We start from the raw sequence: 16077 nt of genomic DNA on the forward strand, positions 1-16077 counted from the left end.
TTCTATGATGCTTTGACCCATTCTCAAATTGTACTCATGTTATTAATGGTGGAGTTGGCTTTTTAGCCTCTGTTATACATGGCCTCTAAATTACATTTGATATTATGGCAAGTTCTGCACTCACAGGTAGGATTTACTACAGCCCAGTGCTTGAACTGGGACCATTGAACTGGTAATGTCCTGCTGTACTAGTGAAAGTTGTAATTAAAGGTAGGAATGTGTGATAGAGTACAAAGATCATGAAAAAAACTTAACAGTATTGATCATAGCAAGTTTAACAGGCCATCTTTCAATCATCACAGAGATCATTTTATTAACCGTCTTGAGGTATTCTCTTTGTGAATCTAAGCATTTCTATGTTGTCATGATGGTAGCAGTTATAAATTTGGGTGGGTTTTTTTTTTTTTTTTTTTGGCATTTGTTCTAAATCAGAGTGATTTGTCCAGTCTATTTAAATGTTTTCAGGAAGTAGCCATACTGTATTTTGCTGCAAAACTTTCATTTATACCCTTCAAGCATTGTTAGAAAAGTAGATTTTGGAAATGCTTCTGACATTTTGAAAAACACAGCAGATATTGCAGAGACATTCTGAATTAGAGGCTAATGGGAAAAGTCTGCTATATTATAAACATTTTATTGTACAAGCTTTTCTGTTAACACGTGTTTATTACAAATGATTGGAAGTACAGAATCAGGTCATACATAAATGAAAGCAATTTTATTATCCTGTAACTTCAAATTTTTTTGATAGTTTTTATTCTAAATATTAACATTTTCTTTCTCCATATTTTAGGCTGTTTCTCTTAGTGTTCAGCAAGGTGGGTCCAGCGTGGGTCAAGCATCTGCGAAACAAAATGTTCCACAGCCATCTCATATGCCAGTTAAAACTCCCCATCAAGTTTGTCCGCCACCTGAGAAAAACCGTCTGTCTCCACTTCATGATGTCAAAACACCGAACAGAGATCCTCGTCTTAATAGAACAAGTCAACATTCTTCTCATTCTAAAGATCAGGCTCATAGGAAAGATTTTGTAATGAATTTAGTCAGTCAGACTGATCCAAAGCCTTCTAAAACTTTACAGACTGAAAAACAAAATACATCAAAGCACGAAAAGCAAAAACAAAGTGAGAAATTGCAGAAGAAAGAGATTGATCAGTTTGATGCAAAATCAAAATCAAAATCACCATCTCCCTTGCAAAACAAGCTGCTTCATAGTAAAGATACCAGAAACCAAGAATCTGAGAGTAACAGAGTATCTGAAATAAGCAAGAGAGATCCCAGATTAAAAAAAACATCTAGAGAAGCCAGAGGGTAAAGATGATGATGCAAAAGAAAAGAGAAGAAGCGTTGAGAGAAAAGACAAAGAAGAACATAGATCAGTTGGTAGTAGAAATAAAATAATTAATGGAATTGTGCAAAAGCAGGATCTTAATCTTGAAGAGGTGGAGAAACAGGTTGGAAAACCAGGAAGGTCAAGTAATAGGAAAAGATCCCGATCTCCTAGATCTCGGTCACCTTCTTCCCATTCTCCAAAACGAAGAGATAGAAGGTCTCCCAAAAGAAGGCTCAGAAGTCTCTCTCCTTCTGGATCAAAAATTGGGAAGCCTCGCCAGTCAGGGCTAAAGCAGTCTCATGCAGAAGACTTTGGGACAGGCTTACGGGATGAAAGGGCCTCTAGTAAAAGGAGCCTTAAACAGGAAGTCAGAGATTCAAGGAGGACGAAGAAAATTCATGAAGACCGACCACAGGAGGGAACGAACCAGCATTCTTCCAAAGTAACGTCAGAACCCAAAGAAAATGTGGAGAACTGGCAAGGTTCCAAGTCAAGCAAAAGATGGAAGTCTGGTTGGGAAGAAAATAAAAAGTAAGTTGTTATTGTGTGACCTATGGTCAATCATCTAGATTTGGCAGAGATTTGGGATTATTGCCAAAGGAGAGAACAGAAACTCACTGTTAATAGTACAGAGTTTTTAAATTTTCAAGTTTCTTTTTTAAGGAAAAAAATCATACTATCTGTAGGTAACTGTAAAGTTAACGTATTTTCTCTGTTGATTTCAGCCCTCAGCTTAATGAAGAACATCAAGGTGTTAGTAAATCACCACATCAGAGGCACAGGGAAACCTGGGCAACTAGTAAAGGAGTCCCTTCACCTCGCACACCAAAGCAGCAACATCGATTAAGTGTCGATGCCAATTTGCAGATTCCCAAAGAACTTACCTTGGCAAATAAGAGAGAGCTTCTGAAGAAGGTAATATAGTAATATGAGTCACAAGGCTGTATCATATGCTGTTCACAGTCTACACAATGGTGAAGATGAGTATGAATGTTTAGGAATGATTTCCTTCTAGTGCACCCCCATGACCTGAGAAGTATTCCAGAAGGCTGGAATACCTCCTGGAGTCCTGATGGCTTACATTATTCCAGAGAGAGAGTAGATAAGGGAAAGAATTTACATGGGGTGCCACAGTCACATTGGCTGTAGTTTGTAGTTCTTTCATTGAACAGTTTTCCAAATTAACTCTTACAATGTTATTTTGTCCTAGGCTAATGAACGCCTGTCATCTGGAGAGATAACACAAGATGACTTCCTGGTTCTATGTCACAAGATTCATCAGCTCTTCCAGTATCAAGAAGGAAAGCACAGATGCAATGTGTGGGATAGCCCATCAGGTGAAAAGGGAATTTCAAAAAAAGAAGCCCCTGTTGTCTGAAACTGATTTAATATATCATGAACATAAAGCTAAACTAAAAAGAACACAAGTTCAACATTCGTTTCCAAGACTCAACATGATAGATGCAGAAGACATGTTAGACTATCACTTAAAAGATACATTTCTCTCTGGAATGGACTGTGAACAAACAAAAACCAAATGTGGAAGTCAGTTTGGCGAAAGATCAAGGCGACATTCCCCTGTTGGAAGCAATAGACCCTACTCAGAAAATTCACCACATGATGGCCGAAGAAGGCATGATGAGCCAAACGCTTCAAAAGGTACAGGGAGTTTTGAGGCAAATACTTCATGTTATTTGAGAGCCTTTATGGCTGAAGGGTGGGGAATAAATACTGTAAATAAATGATAAATAAATAAAATCAGTAGGTTTCAGTCTATTTCTGACCAATTTGCTAACTGATTGGATCATTTTGCGAATGTGCTTTATGTGGTGGTATCAGCTTATTTTACACAGTAGAATTAGAAATGAGTAAACTTCATTTTTTCCTGATCTGTAACAGTGCTGTTTTTTATTTATTTTTTAAGGTATTCGTGATGAGCAAAGGCCTCCGTTCAGTGAACATTTCAAGAGATCACGATATGAAGATACAGAGAAACAGTTTACTGAAAGTACAGGATCACGATTTGGGATTATTGATGGAAAGCAAAGATTTAGTTCATTGATGGAGGAGCGAACTCATTTTGAAGGCTCCCCTAGACACCCTGGCACAAGGGCAGGGGGAGATGGACAACCAGCTCTCTTTGAAGGGCTGGTCAATGCAAATTCTAGAATTGAAGGACCACAAGCACAGACTAATTTAAGGTTTGAGGGTACGCTAGGCCAACCAGGATCAAAGTTTGATGGACCTCCAGGGCAGGCTGGAGGAAAAGGTTCTCTAATATTTGATGGACCACCAGCACAGATGGGTGGTGGTCCCTTGAGGTTTGAAGGGCCTTCCGGGCAAGTAGGTGGAGGGACAGGGATACGGTTTGAGGGTCCCATTGGGCAGCCAGGGGGAGCATTGAGGTTTGATGGTCCCACAGGTCAGTCAATAGGTGGCATAAGATTTGAAGGGCCCCATGGGCAACCCTCAGGAGGTATGAGGTTTGAGGGTCCTCATGGCCAACCGGCTGCTGGGATTAGGTTTGAGGGCCCTCATGGCCAGTCTTCTGCTGGCATTAGGTTTGAGGGACCACATGAACAACCTTCAGGTAGCATGAGGTTTGATGGCCAGCCATCAGGTGGAATGAGATTTGAAGGGCCACATGGCCAACTTTCAGGTGGATTAAGGTTTGAAGGGCCTCATGACCGTCCTATGGGACCTCATGGTCCCCCAGGTGGAGGAATGAGATTCGAAGGACCCCATGGTCAACCAGTAGGGCCTCATGGTCAAGCAGGGCCTGGCCTGCGGTTTGAAGGACCACATATGCAGCCAATGGGTCCTCTTGGCCAGCCAGGAGGTAATTTGAGGTTTGAAGCACCACATGGGCAGCCTATGGGTCCACATGGACAGCCAGCAAATAGTCTAAGATTTGAGGGGCCTCTTGGTCAGACTGTGGGGCCACATGGGCAGCCAGGGGTTGGGCCAAGATTTGAGGGGCCTCTTGGTCAGTCTGTGGGGCCACATGGACAGCCAGGGATTGGTCCAAGATTTGAAGGGCCTTCAGTCCGGTCTGGAGGTGGACTTAGGTTTGAAGGTCCTATTAATCAAACAGGCCCAAGATTTGATGGCTGTCAATCAAGATTTGATGGTCAACCAGGCCAGCCATCACTTTTGCAAAGACTGGATGGATTACATGTACAACCTGGTCCGAGGTTTGAAATGGGCCCTGCTCAGCAGACACCACCTCGATTTGATGGTCCACCAGGTCAGCAGGTACAGCCACAATTTGATACACCGATACCTCAACGTTTTGAAGATCCTCAGCACCAGCCTGCAACACGATTTGATATTGCTCTTGGGCACCAGGGTCAGAGAATTGAAAATGTGGCTAGTCATCCTGCTGCAAGACTTGAAGCTTCACCTTATGGACAAACTGGCCCTTACAATGAACCTTCAGGCCAGCCTCCCTATAATGGGCCATCACAAGGAATGCCATTCCAGAGACCTGAGCAAATATTTGATAACTCTCAAGGACCAAACTTCAATGGGCCACCTGTTCCTGGAGCACAAGTCTTTCCTAATACACTTAACCGGGCACCTGGACCTTTTTATGATGACAAGGGGCCTCAATATGGAAACTTTAATAGTATGGCAGTGGGAAATGTTCAGCCACCACAACAGGTAAGGATGTGTACAAAATTTCTACTTGAATAAATATTAGTCAGATACTTGTTTTTTCTGACAGTAGCAGCAACCTGTGTTAACTGAAAAATATGAAAACTATAGAAGTTTATGGTTGTGTGTTTGAATCTAGATGTTTGATGTCATTAAAGTTAGTTGTTCTTTTTTGTGGTATGCATTTGTTGCACTGAATCTGTAGTAAATACAGATAGAGATTTCCCAATTTTGATTGTAAAAGAAAATAAAGCATCTGTATTGAAAATATCAGAGGAAATACTTTTGCTAGCAAAACATTATTTTTGTAGCAAGTGTTGATATTTAGCATATATAATCATTGCTTGTTTCTTTGCATAATTTAGTTTCCATATGAAACTAAGGAAGAACCAGTGAAAATGGTGCAGTGCTTTCACTCTGAAGTAACAGCAGCACTTTTATTCAGCTTGGAAAAGAAATATTAATGGTTGTTAAACTTTAGTTTGAAGCACTCTGTAAAAGGAAAGTTCACGCTACTATTTAGCTAGTGCCAATGTTGCTTAGCTGAGACAGTTGGGACATTTGGCCCAGGAAATGGTTTAGGTTTTAATATGTTAGGCTTAATTTTATACTATGCGTCCCCCCATCTTTGGTGTTGGTTCTACAAATGGATTCCTGCTATTTTTATGACTGAATGCAAAACTGAACTCCATTCATAGATTTAGAACAGTGGAGTAATGGAATAGTCAGACTAAAACAGCACTTGCCTTTCTCAGGTTCCTGTTATGTCGGTTGCGACTGCTCAGCCTGTACCTTACAGTCAAGCTCAACCACTCTTACCAGTTCATGCACAAAATCTTGGGACCTTTGTCCAAAGTCAACCAGGTAAGTATTTACATTTCTTTGTCCTTTTATTGAAATAATTGTCAGAGGCCATCATACTCTTCAGATCTTTAGGCTTTGACATTGTAAAGGTGTGGTCAGCATGGTTAAGTGCAACTTGGTGATATTTTTTATCATACCTTATTTGACATACAAATTGTAATTTGAGGACCAAGGTGAGTTTTGTATATCCTGCTTACATATGGTTCAAATACAAAAAGTGTATGTTTGTTTGGGAGTAAGTGAGGCATGGAATTCAGAGCTCAACTTCACAATTCTTACCAGAGTCCAGAAAGCAATGGCACTGATTGGGATTTTTGATTATCAAACACTCCATAACACCACAAAATAAGGTTTGAACTCATTTGTGCTGAGACATGATTGCCGCTTGCTACAGGTGGAAAATGTCCAGACTTCTTCAGAGCATGTAGATTCAGAGGAAGTTAAGTGTATTTGATATTGCTGTGAACTGTGATGGCTGATAGTAGGAGAAGCGGTATATTACTAACTGAAACAGCTGCTTTTCAAGGTGGTGTGGCATGGTCACCTGGGACCATGGGGGAAAGTCCTTTTTGGGAGTAAGTGACATTCAAGGGTGTATGATCTGATTTGCTTCTTAGAAGTTCAGTGTTCGCCAGTGAGAGACAGGTCAAAATAATTCAGAAGATTGGGGGTGGGAGGGGGAGAGTAGGGGCAAACCTACTGCAAAATGGTTGGGGAAGGGCAGTAGAAGAGCTAGGTCAGCTTACTTTGGGGTGTGTAAGTACAAACCTACATCTGAGTTATAGATTCATAAAAATAGTACGGTGGAAACTAGAATGTTTCATTGAAGAGAATCAAAACAGTCCTGTGATACCTAGAATATTGTTAAACTTATAGTGACATAAATCTTCATGAGCCAGAAGATGAAAGTTAACTCCAGTATGTGTGTGCTTACACTGCAATAAACCTGTTTTCAGGTTTTGGTCTAATACATTTGCTCCTCTGAATATTGGGAGTCAGAAGCCCTTGCTCATGTGCTATCAATAGATCTACCTTCTACCCACCTCCTAATGAGGCAGAAGATTGACCTGCCCCCCTCATGTCTTACCATCTTCATGTACATGTGATTCCAGAATAATAGCAGCAACATTAGACTGAATTGGGGAAAAGGAATAGTGCTATCCAGACAGAAGACTATATTTAAAAACATTCCTACTATGGAAGATAATTTTGAACCACTTCAGTTCCATGGTCTTATGTACACCTACTGGGATTATTAACTTTGAACTCTAGACCTGTACGTCACAATATAGATTGTTCAGAGATTCCCTTGGGATTTCAAAGGCAGTGAACTAAGGGTCTGCTGTTAAAGAACCTCAGGTCCTAAGCCTGTTTGGGCTCATAGAACTAATTCTATGTCCTTTTTTGAAGGCTGGTCTTTAATATTTAACAGATGATTTCCAAAAGGGAAGCCAAGTTAGTTTGTTTTAGCCCAAAGAACAAAGAGTTTTGGGGGACCTTAAAGGCCTAGCACAAGCTTGCATGGATTTACATATGATTTTAAGTAGGATGCTTCTGAATGGATTTGTAATCCACAGAAGCATACACCATAATAAATTTCTGAGCATTCAAATTCATATAACGCTTTGTTCATTTCACGTAGGGACTCTGAAGTAGAGAGAAATACAGTGGGCCTTTGGTATTGGCTGGGGTTTGGTTACAGGATCCCCCCCCCCCCCCCCGGTAGATGTTAAAATCTGTGGATGCTTACGTCCCATTAAATACAGTGTCATACTAAAATGGTATTGCTTATGTAAAAGGGCAAAATCAAGATTTGCTTTTTGGAATGTATATATTTTAATATTTTTCAAACCATGGATGATTTAATCTTTGGATAAATAATCTGAGGATATGAGGGCCTGACTGTAATTTAGATGGGAAGGGAATGAAAGTGAATGATAATCACAGTTGTGCTAAGAAGAAGATTAAGCATGGTAAAAGGGAATGTAACATGTGCTTCATTGCTTAACCATATAATGTTCGTGGTTTAACAGGTAGTAACTATTTGCAATGATGAAGGTGGTGCTGGATTTTCTCTGAGAACAGATATCTTAACTGTTGAAATTGATCCATTTTTAGGGACAGTCCCACTATCCTATCCTGATAATCATCTTGGACAACTTGATGTAAACGAATTGTACTCGAAACTACTATCCACAGGAATCCTCAAAGTTTTGCAGCCGGATTCAGCTTCAACACGTAAATACCCTTTTATTATTTGCATTAAATGGTTTAAAATGTCCCACTCTGGTATGACTTGAAATTGTGGTATCCTGTGTATTTTAATCTGTGTGGCTTGAGTATCTTGAAGGAATTAATGGGCTTAAAATAATCACAGTTGAAAACTAGTTGTAGAGAAAATTTCCGCTTATTTTTTTGCTGGGTAGAATTTGACAGATTTCAAACTCAATCCTTCTATATCTGAGTAGGAAAAGTTTATTATTTTTTGCTCTTTAAAGCCGAGTGTTAGTTGGAAAAATCAGAATATGTTTATCATGAGTATTTAAAACATTCATTCAAATTCATGAATGACTAAATCAAGGATCTGATATTCTTTTGTAAATATACTTGCTTTACATTCCCAGTGACACAGTTTTTAGAACTCCCTTTTTGGCCCACTGTTTGACAGTATATTTAATCTTGTTTAGAAGTCAGTGAAGTTTCTACTCAACCAGTTCCAGAGGAGGAAGAAGAAGATCAAGACCAGAATGAGGATCAGGATGTCCCAGACCTAACTAATTTTGTGATAGAAGAACTAAAACAGTATGTATACTTATAGAATTGGGATGTTACAAGGGTAAGAAAGTGCTTTATTTGTATAAAATACTAAATACCATATTTTAAAAACTAGTATTTTATACAGTTATGAATTAACCAGATGCACCTTTCTGGATGGAAAGGTATCAAAATTAACTTGGCAACATTGTAAATTCTTATAACTGGCCAGTTTCCAAGTAGTTTGACTTGCTGGGATTGCTGACCTGTCTGTCCCTGACAAGCATTTGCCTTAATTCATGTACATATGTAACCTCTCTTTGTTCTTTGACAGTTCTCTAGCTCCCATTAACCTAGGATTCAGTTAAGCCCCACTGATTGGGGGGGAAATCCTATAATCCTGGAGTAATATTGCTGTCCCCCAACATTTTTTTTTATTTTTCATAAATCAAATATAGTTTTAGAATGCATCTTCTAGAGGAAGTTCCTTTGGCTCCAGAATGATCGATATTTGTAAATGGTAGTGGACATTTGAACTCATTTTTAGCAACCTTTCAACTTGAATACAAATTTGGACTGTCAAGGATATGTGATAATTTTTTTGTGATGCTTGCACCTTTCTCTGTAAAGTAACAGACATGTGAATCAACTACTAAGAGGTTTCTGGCTTGTTTTCAGACGGTACGATAGTGTTATAAACCGCCTCTATACCGGCATTCAGTGTTACTCTTGTGGAATGAGGTTTACGACTTCTCAGACAGATGTATATGCAGATCACTTGGACTGGCACTATCGGCAGAACCGCACTGAAAAAGATGTTAGCAGGAAAGTCACCCATAGAAGATGGTACTACAGCTTAACAGTAAGTGATCTATCAATTTCATTGTCTGTGTATGACATTCTTACACTTATCATTTGCCCTATTCAGAAGGATTGAAATGGGAATCAGTAAAACAAAAAACAAAACTAAAGAACCCTGGATATAAATGAAGTAATTTTGAGCCTTCAAAAATTACCTTAAAGTTGATTTACCAAGCTGCATTTGAATGATGCTGAGTTTTCTGGAGATGTAGGAGTTCCATATAAGGCAATGATTTCCCAAGAATGTCATCAGACCCCTGGTGAATTACTGCTTCTATATTTTAATAACGTTTTTGTTTCATCTTTAAGGATGCCTACTTCCTGTTTTTAGCAAATCTTTGGTTGCCAGTCTTTCTTCTGGGTTTGACCTACTTTGCCGCCTCTTTAAGCCAGTCTTGAAGTACTCTGTTCTCTATAGTCCATTGCCAAAGGAATGCCCTCTCGTGGTCACATGTTAGTCACAGTATCTGCATCTGAAAAATGTCCTGTTAACTTGCATCTTCTTTCAGTAACTTCTTTACAATTGCAATTGATAAATGCGAAAACAAAAATATGAAACTGAGATCTTTGTGGATCTATCCAGTATATCCCCCTCCCTCCTCCATATCTGGACTAACAGTGTTCCCAACTGCTAATGATAGGTAGACATACACATGCGTGTTGGACTCTGACATTTGTGTTGGTGGTTTAAAGGACTTGCTGGGTTTCTATTCTCCACTTCCAGTATATGTTTGCTGGGGCCACTAATTTAGAAAAGCTTTCCATTGATTTCGTTCTAGTTTGGCAATAATATCAGCCCCATGTTTAATCCTCATTCAGACATTTTAATCCTGCAGTTTGAGTTTTGTTGCAGACCCTCCACAGAACTAGGTAGGAGTACAGGATAGAGATTTCACATTAATAATGTAATAATGTACAACTAGAGAGCTGTAAATTATGGGGCTAAAACAGAAGAGGAAGAAGGAGCGGCCATGACCATGAGTGCACCTCCTGTCATGAGCCCAAATGGACTGCGACAAGGAGTAGAAAAGATCCTCTCCTTTTGGGGCTGGCTTTGGGCCTCCTTAGGCAGCCGCAGCGCAGCACCCCAGGGCAGCTTCTGGGTGCTCTGGGAGCATGAGTCATCCAAACGCCAGAAGCCGCCCCTGACTGCTTGTCTGTTTTGGATCTGTGTCACTAAGTTCTATTCATTTGCTAGGTACAGCTGCCCCCTCCCTGACTAGGACAAAAATTGCCCCAATAAATCCACTGCATTTGTGCTGACTACAGCATTTGAAATATAACCTGCAGCACCTGATACTTGTTGGCATTTCCCCACCCAAGTACTAACCTGAGCTGATCCTGCTTAGCTTCCGAGATCAAATAGGATCTGGTACCTTTAGTAGTGGCTTACACCTACTTAAAACAAATGTTCCACTTCCCATGTAAATCCTCTGGGCATTTCACTTTTTACTGTATAACCCTCAGTTCAGCATATGCATACCCTCCCTATGGCATTTTTGTATCCTGCAACACACTGGAATTATTACTAGCATCAGAAAACACTCAAATTAAGGCACTTAATGGAAGTTTTTTTTATTTGCTTCAATATGGTTAAATGTAATTCTGGTTGGCTGAGGATTTACAAGGTGTACAATCAATGGTTCCGTTTTCTGAGATGTGTGAGGATCAGGGCCGGCTCTAGGTATTTGGCAATCCTAGGCGAAAAATATTTTGGCACCCCCCCCCCCCATAGCCCCTCGAAGTGTAGGAAAAATGTAGGGCATGACGTAGGAAAATTGTAGGCCATTCAAGAAAAATGGAGGACACTACCAACTAGAAGCTAAAAACATTAATAAAAGACAATATAAATTCCTGTTTCTCAATCATGCTCAAAATGTAGGACATTTTGACATGCCTATCAGCACAACTCCAAAACCCAAATTCACAACTACTACTTCACTGGGGACAGAAAAAGAGAGAGAAAAACAGCAGCACATGCAAGGAAGCCTTGGAGCATTCTGAGCATTGGAGCATTCTCTGAGACCAGGGTTCAAATCCTGGCTGAGCCATGCAAACCCACTGGGTGACCTTGGTCAAGTCACACTCTCTCAGCCTCAGAGGATGGCAAGGGCAAACCCCTCTGAAGAAATCTTGCCAAGAAAACCCCAGGATGAGGGCACCATAAGTTGGAAATTATTTGGAGACACACAAGAGCAACAACCACAATATGAGAAGGCAGCCAAGGTCCAAAGTGCACAGCAGAAAGTAACCCATTTGAGACCGCTTTAACTGTCCTGGCTCAGTGCTGGGGAATTCTGGGAACTGTAGTTCTGTCAGAGATTTCTGGTGCCACAATAAACTAAAAACTCCAGAACTCCCTAGCACTGAGGGCAGCTAAAGCAGTCTCAAACTGGATTGTTTCTGCAGTGTATTTTGGACCTTGGCTTTATGTGGTGAAATCTTTGCTGCTAGGACTCAGTGTATGTATACATATGCGTGTGTGTGTGTGTACGCGCACACACACACACACACACTTCTTAGGCTCCTTAGGTCCAAAACACACTGCAGAAATAATCCAGTTGGAGACCACTTTAACTGCGCTGGTTCATATAAAGAAATAATAACAACAACTGCAAAAATAACATTGAAAACAAACTAGCATCCAGAATTGTAGTTCCTGGGAACTGTAGTTTCTTGTAGCCCCAGAGCTCCCTCTGACAGAGAAGGCTCAATGTCTCCCAAAACTACAGTTCCCAGGATTCCCCAGCATTGAGCCAGGGCAGTTAAAGGGGGTCTTAAAGTGGATTTATTTCTGTAGTGTGTCCTGGACATCCATTTAGGAATTGCTCCTGGAAGTAAGGCTGGGATGGAGGAGGAGGAGGAGGAGGAGGAGGTGTCCTGGGAAAGGAGGACCCACCTGGCCTGCCAGCAGCCCCGACTGCCTGCCCTTTTCCTGGGCTGGGCTCTTCAGGCTCCCTTGGCTGCAGGGAGGGAGTTAGGCGGGCGCCATTTTGCCTGGGTTCCCCTCCTCCCCAGCGCCTCCCTGCCTTCAGGGCCAAAAGCAAGAGATGGAGGAGGAGGCTCTTTATTCCTGTTGTCGTTTTGAGGGGCCTTCAAGTCTTTTTCCAGCCTCTCTCCTCCTGCTGCTAGTGCTGCAAAAATTAAACCTTGCGCCCCCACGACTCGCACCTCTTGAGGGAAGGGAGCGGGGCTTCTGGGACTTCTCCCCTGGTTCTCTCTGGCCTCCTTGCAATGCCCCCCCCCCAATTTTGCGCCCCAGGCGGCTGCCTAGGTATGATAGAGCTGGCCCTGGTGAGGATTCAGAAGACTGCACAAGATAGTTTAATTTTGTTTCTAAAAAACATTGGATCATTGGGTGTTCACTATGAAACATTGTCTACTCTTTAACTTCAAAGGTTGAGTAGTTTAAAAAGATTCCAAAGAAGTTCTGAATTTTACTTCATATTTTTGTTTAGGACTGGATAGAATTTGAAGAAATAGCAGATTTAGAGGAGCGTGCAAAGAGTCAGTTCTTTGAAAAAGTACATGAAGAAGTTGTGTTAAAAACACAAGAAGCTGCTAAAGAGAAGGAGTTTCAGAGTGTCCCTGCAGGTCCAGCAGGAGTAGATGAGGTAAATATTGCTATCTAGCCTGGCTTCAGGCAACTTCCTTTGTTAAATTTCTTTAAGTGCATGGAAATCCTTACTTTTGCTTGTATATGTTTGATATAAAGATCACTTGCATGGCACAGATTTGGCCTTGGTAGGTGATAGTAAGGAGATAGGAAAATAAAATGATTGATTAAATAAGAATCCATTAAGATTACTGGGTTTTCTCAACTCTTGTTGGAAAGGAAGTGCCTTTTAAGTCATTATGATAGGTTCTGCTTTGGAGGTTTCAGTAAGAATAAAATACTTGTGGCAGCAGTCATTCATAAGTTATTGTTATTTAAAATGACACTACTTGTTAATGTCTCTTACAGATTTAAATTCAGCATGTCTATTAGTGTATATATGCTGTAACTGTAAAGGCCTGAATCCAGTGTTTGCAATAGTGCTGTGATTCATACAAACACAACAGCTCCCAAGGCGCTGAAAACCTGATCCAGAGCATTTTCCAATGCTCCAGACAGGTTTTTGGGTGCATACTGGGCTGCAGCAAGAAAGTGAATGCACCCTACTTCCACCAGGATAAATGTACTGAAGGATACTGACCGGTGTGTTTAACTGCTTTTCACTTTTTCAGAGCTGTGAAATATGCCAGGAGCAATTTGAGCAATATTGGGATGAGGAAGAGGAGGAGTGGCACCTAAAAAATGCCATTCGTGTCGATGAAAAGGTAATGAATGTACATTTGCTGGTGTATTGCAAAGGAAAAATGTGGCTACAGTTTTGGACTGTTTTTTAAAAATGAATTTTAGAGAGTGCTCTCCATAAAAAATACTCCTTTCTGTTTACACTCATGCTGACTTCTGTCAAACTGTTTCAGTGGGCAAATATTTATAGTACAATGGATTCAAAACAGTACCTTCCAAAATGCAGTGGAAATGTCAGTAAATGTGAGCTAAATGTTTGAGCAGGTCCAGAAGAAATCTAGGCTAGTCTATACAAAAATTATAGTGAAAGCTGTTATTTCATGAAGGGAGAAATTGCACCAAATACATAATGTGTCCTTATGTGGGACTTTTTAAAATATGTAAACATTAAGATTATTTTTCTTCCTTCTCCAGATCTACCATCCATCATGCTATGAAGATTATCAAAAGGTAAGGACCTCTTTAATTTCTTTTACTTATCATACTTGCCAAATCTGTTGGCTGGGATGCTAGTTTACTTCAGGCAGTTAGGCTACATAGTAAAAGAATAACATTTTATGTTTTAAATGTGCTCTGTGAAATAAGTGAAATAGTGTTATTAGGCAGTCTTCATTTCTCTAAACTTTTATTCCTAAAAGTAGAAACATGATGCATTCAAGATACATTATTCTGTTGATCTTTTTTAAAATGGTGAGGAATTGTGATTTTTTTTAATTAGTAAAAACATATCAGGGTTTGATTGGTTTGATAGCTGTCTTGCTAATATCAAATGTATCTATGAAGCAGCAAAGAATTAAAACCATTGTATAAAGGATTCCAACAAGACAGAATTCTGCATCTTATAGATGATTGTAGACAGCAGTAAGGCACACAAGCAACATTTTCTGTCACATTGACTTTCAGACCTCATCATTTGATTCAACACCTTCGCCTAGCAAGACACCTGTAGAAAATCCACTAAATATTATGTTGAATATTGTAAAACAAGAAGTACAGGACACCTGTAACAGTCCCAAAGTTAAGGAAGAGCCAGAGGAAAAACCTGATGAATGTATGGAGGAGAGCACACCTGCATCTGCCGAAATTAAAACAGAGCCTGAACAGGTTGAGTCAGTTTAAAACAAACTGTATGGGGTTTTTTTATATTACAGAAAAGAGCTACTGTGTTCTAGCTGACTCTAGAAGGCAAATAATTTTTATATGAATAAAGTGTTCATCTGGGGCAGGGCCCCAGCTGCTTATTTGGTTAATAAATACATTTTTGTATTTGAATTTCTTATTGCCTGCACAGTGTCAGGTGTCTGTTGTGTGGAAGTTCTGTCAATGGCGTACAAATTTAACAGGAATAGACTGTATATGTAAGAAAAATTGTACAATTTTTTCATTTATGGAAATGTAAATTATAAATAAAAATATTTTTGCTATCTATGGAGTGTAATGTTTATGCACACCATCAAATAAAAAGATATTTCTGTTTTGGGGGTGTTTTAAATTGAACTGAACTCAGGCTTCTACATTGGCCTTGTGTTTAAATAGGATTCTCAGAGGAAATGGCAAACTAACATTTTTTAAAGTGGAAAGTTTAAGGAGAACATACAGCGTTTCAGAAAGGGTTCATGTAAACATTGGATTGCTTTGCTTAGTAACATTTAAAACACCTGGACATTTAAAAAGAAGACTAGGAGGGTTACACAGCAAAATAACATGCTTGGTTTCAGATAAGTGCCAACAATAGAGCAATTACTGGAGGGCAGGAGAATATCCAGATTTTCCTAAGTACTTATTTCCTCTAGTCAAACACCAAAATTTATTACGGCCAAGCCAATTTTCTTTACATTTTATAGAAAGAAAAAGTAATGTAAGATTGCTCAGTTGCAATATGGTTAACATTTTTGTTGGTTTCTAATTTGGGTCTAGAGAATAAAGACATTACGAGGTGATGTTAATATTTATTTCATGTAATAAACTAGAATGAAGCATATCCCAGTCTGATTCTCATTATTTCATGGGCTGTTCGGGAGAAGGATTGAGGATTTTGCCTAATTGAACTTGAAAGTGTGTATGGTGGTGTATCCTAAACTCACTGGACATCTTTCAGATTCCATGGAGTATATATATGTTCCCATGTCTTCAAGATAAGGCAGTGGTTCCCAACCTGTGGGTCAGGACCCCTTTGGGGGTCGAATGATCCTTTCATGGGGGTCGCTTGAGAGCATTGGAAAACACCTATTTAATTACAGTTAATGAAGCAGCAATGAAAATAATTTCATGGGTTTGGGTCACCACAACATGAGGAACTGTATTAAAGGGT

The 16077-nt window shown here is 39.9% G+C and overlaps 1 protein-coding gene across 1 annotated transcript in view; it reads left to right on the forward strand.

Annotated features, from left to right (window-relative positions):
• PCF11 (PCF11 cleavage and polyadenylation factor subunit) overlaps positions 1-15747 on the forward strand; it is a 36166-nt gene extending 20419 nt beyond the window's left edge. Inside the window, 14 exon segments of the mRNA XM_042456960.1 lie at positions 794-1285; positions 1287-1864; positions 2059-2248; positions 2544-2684; positions 2686-2992; positions 3258-4996; positions 5746-5854; positions 7973-8092; positions 8542-8656; positions 9287-9470; positions 12928-13083; positions 13697-13789; positions 14181-14216; positions 14670-15747. Of these exon segments, the coding sequence (XP_042312894.1) occupies positions 794-1285; positions 1287-1864; positions 2059-2248; positions 2544-2684; positions 2686-2992; positions 3258-4996; positions 5746-5854; positions 7973-8092; positions 8542-8656; positions 9287-9470; positions 12928-13083; positions 13697-13789; positions 14181-14216; positions 14670-14885 (4476 nt within the window). The 3' untranslated portion in view covers positions 14886-15747.
• Positions 15748-16077: the final 330 nt, after the last annotated feature.

Source organism: Sceloporus undulatus, chromosome 3, assembly GCF_019175285.1.
Source record: "Sceloporus undulatus isolate JIND9_A2432 ecotype Alabama chromosome 3, SceUnd_v1.1, whole genome shotgun sequence".
Taxonomy (NCBI): Eukaryota; Metazoa; Chordata; class Lepidosauria; order Squamata; family Phrynosomatidae; genus Sceloporus; species Sceloporus undulatus.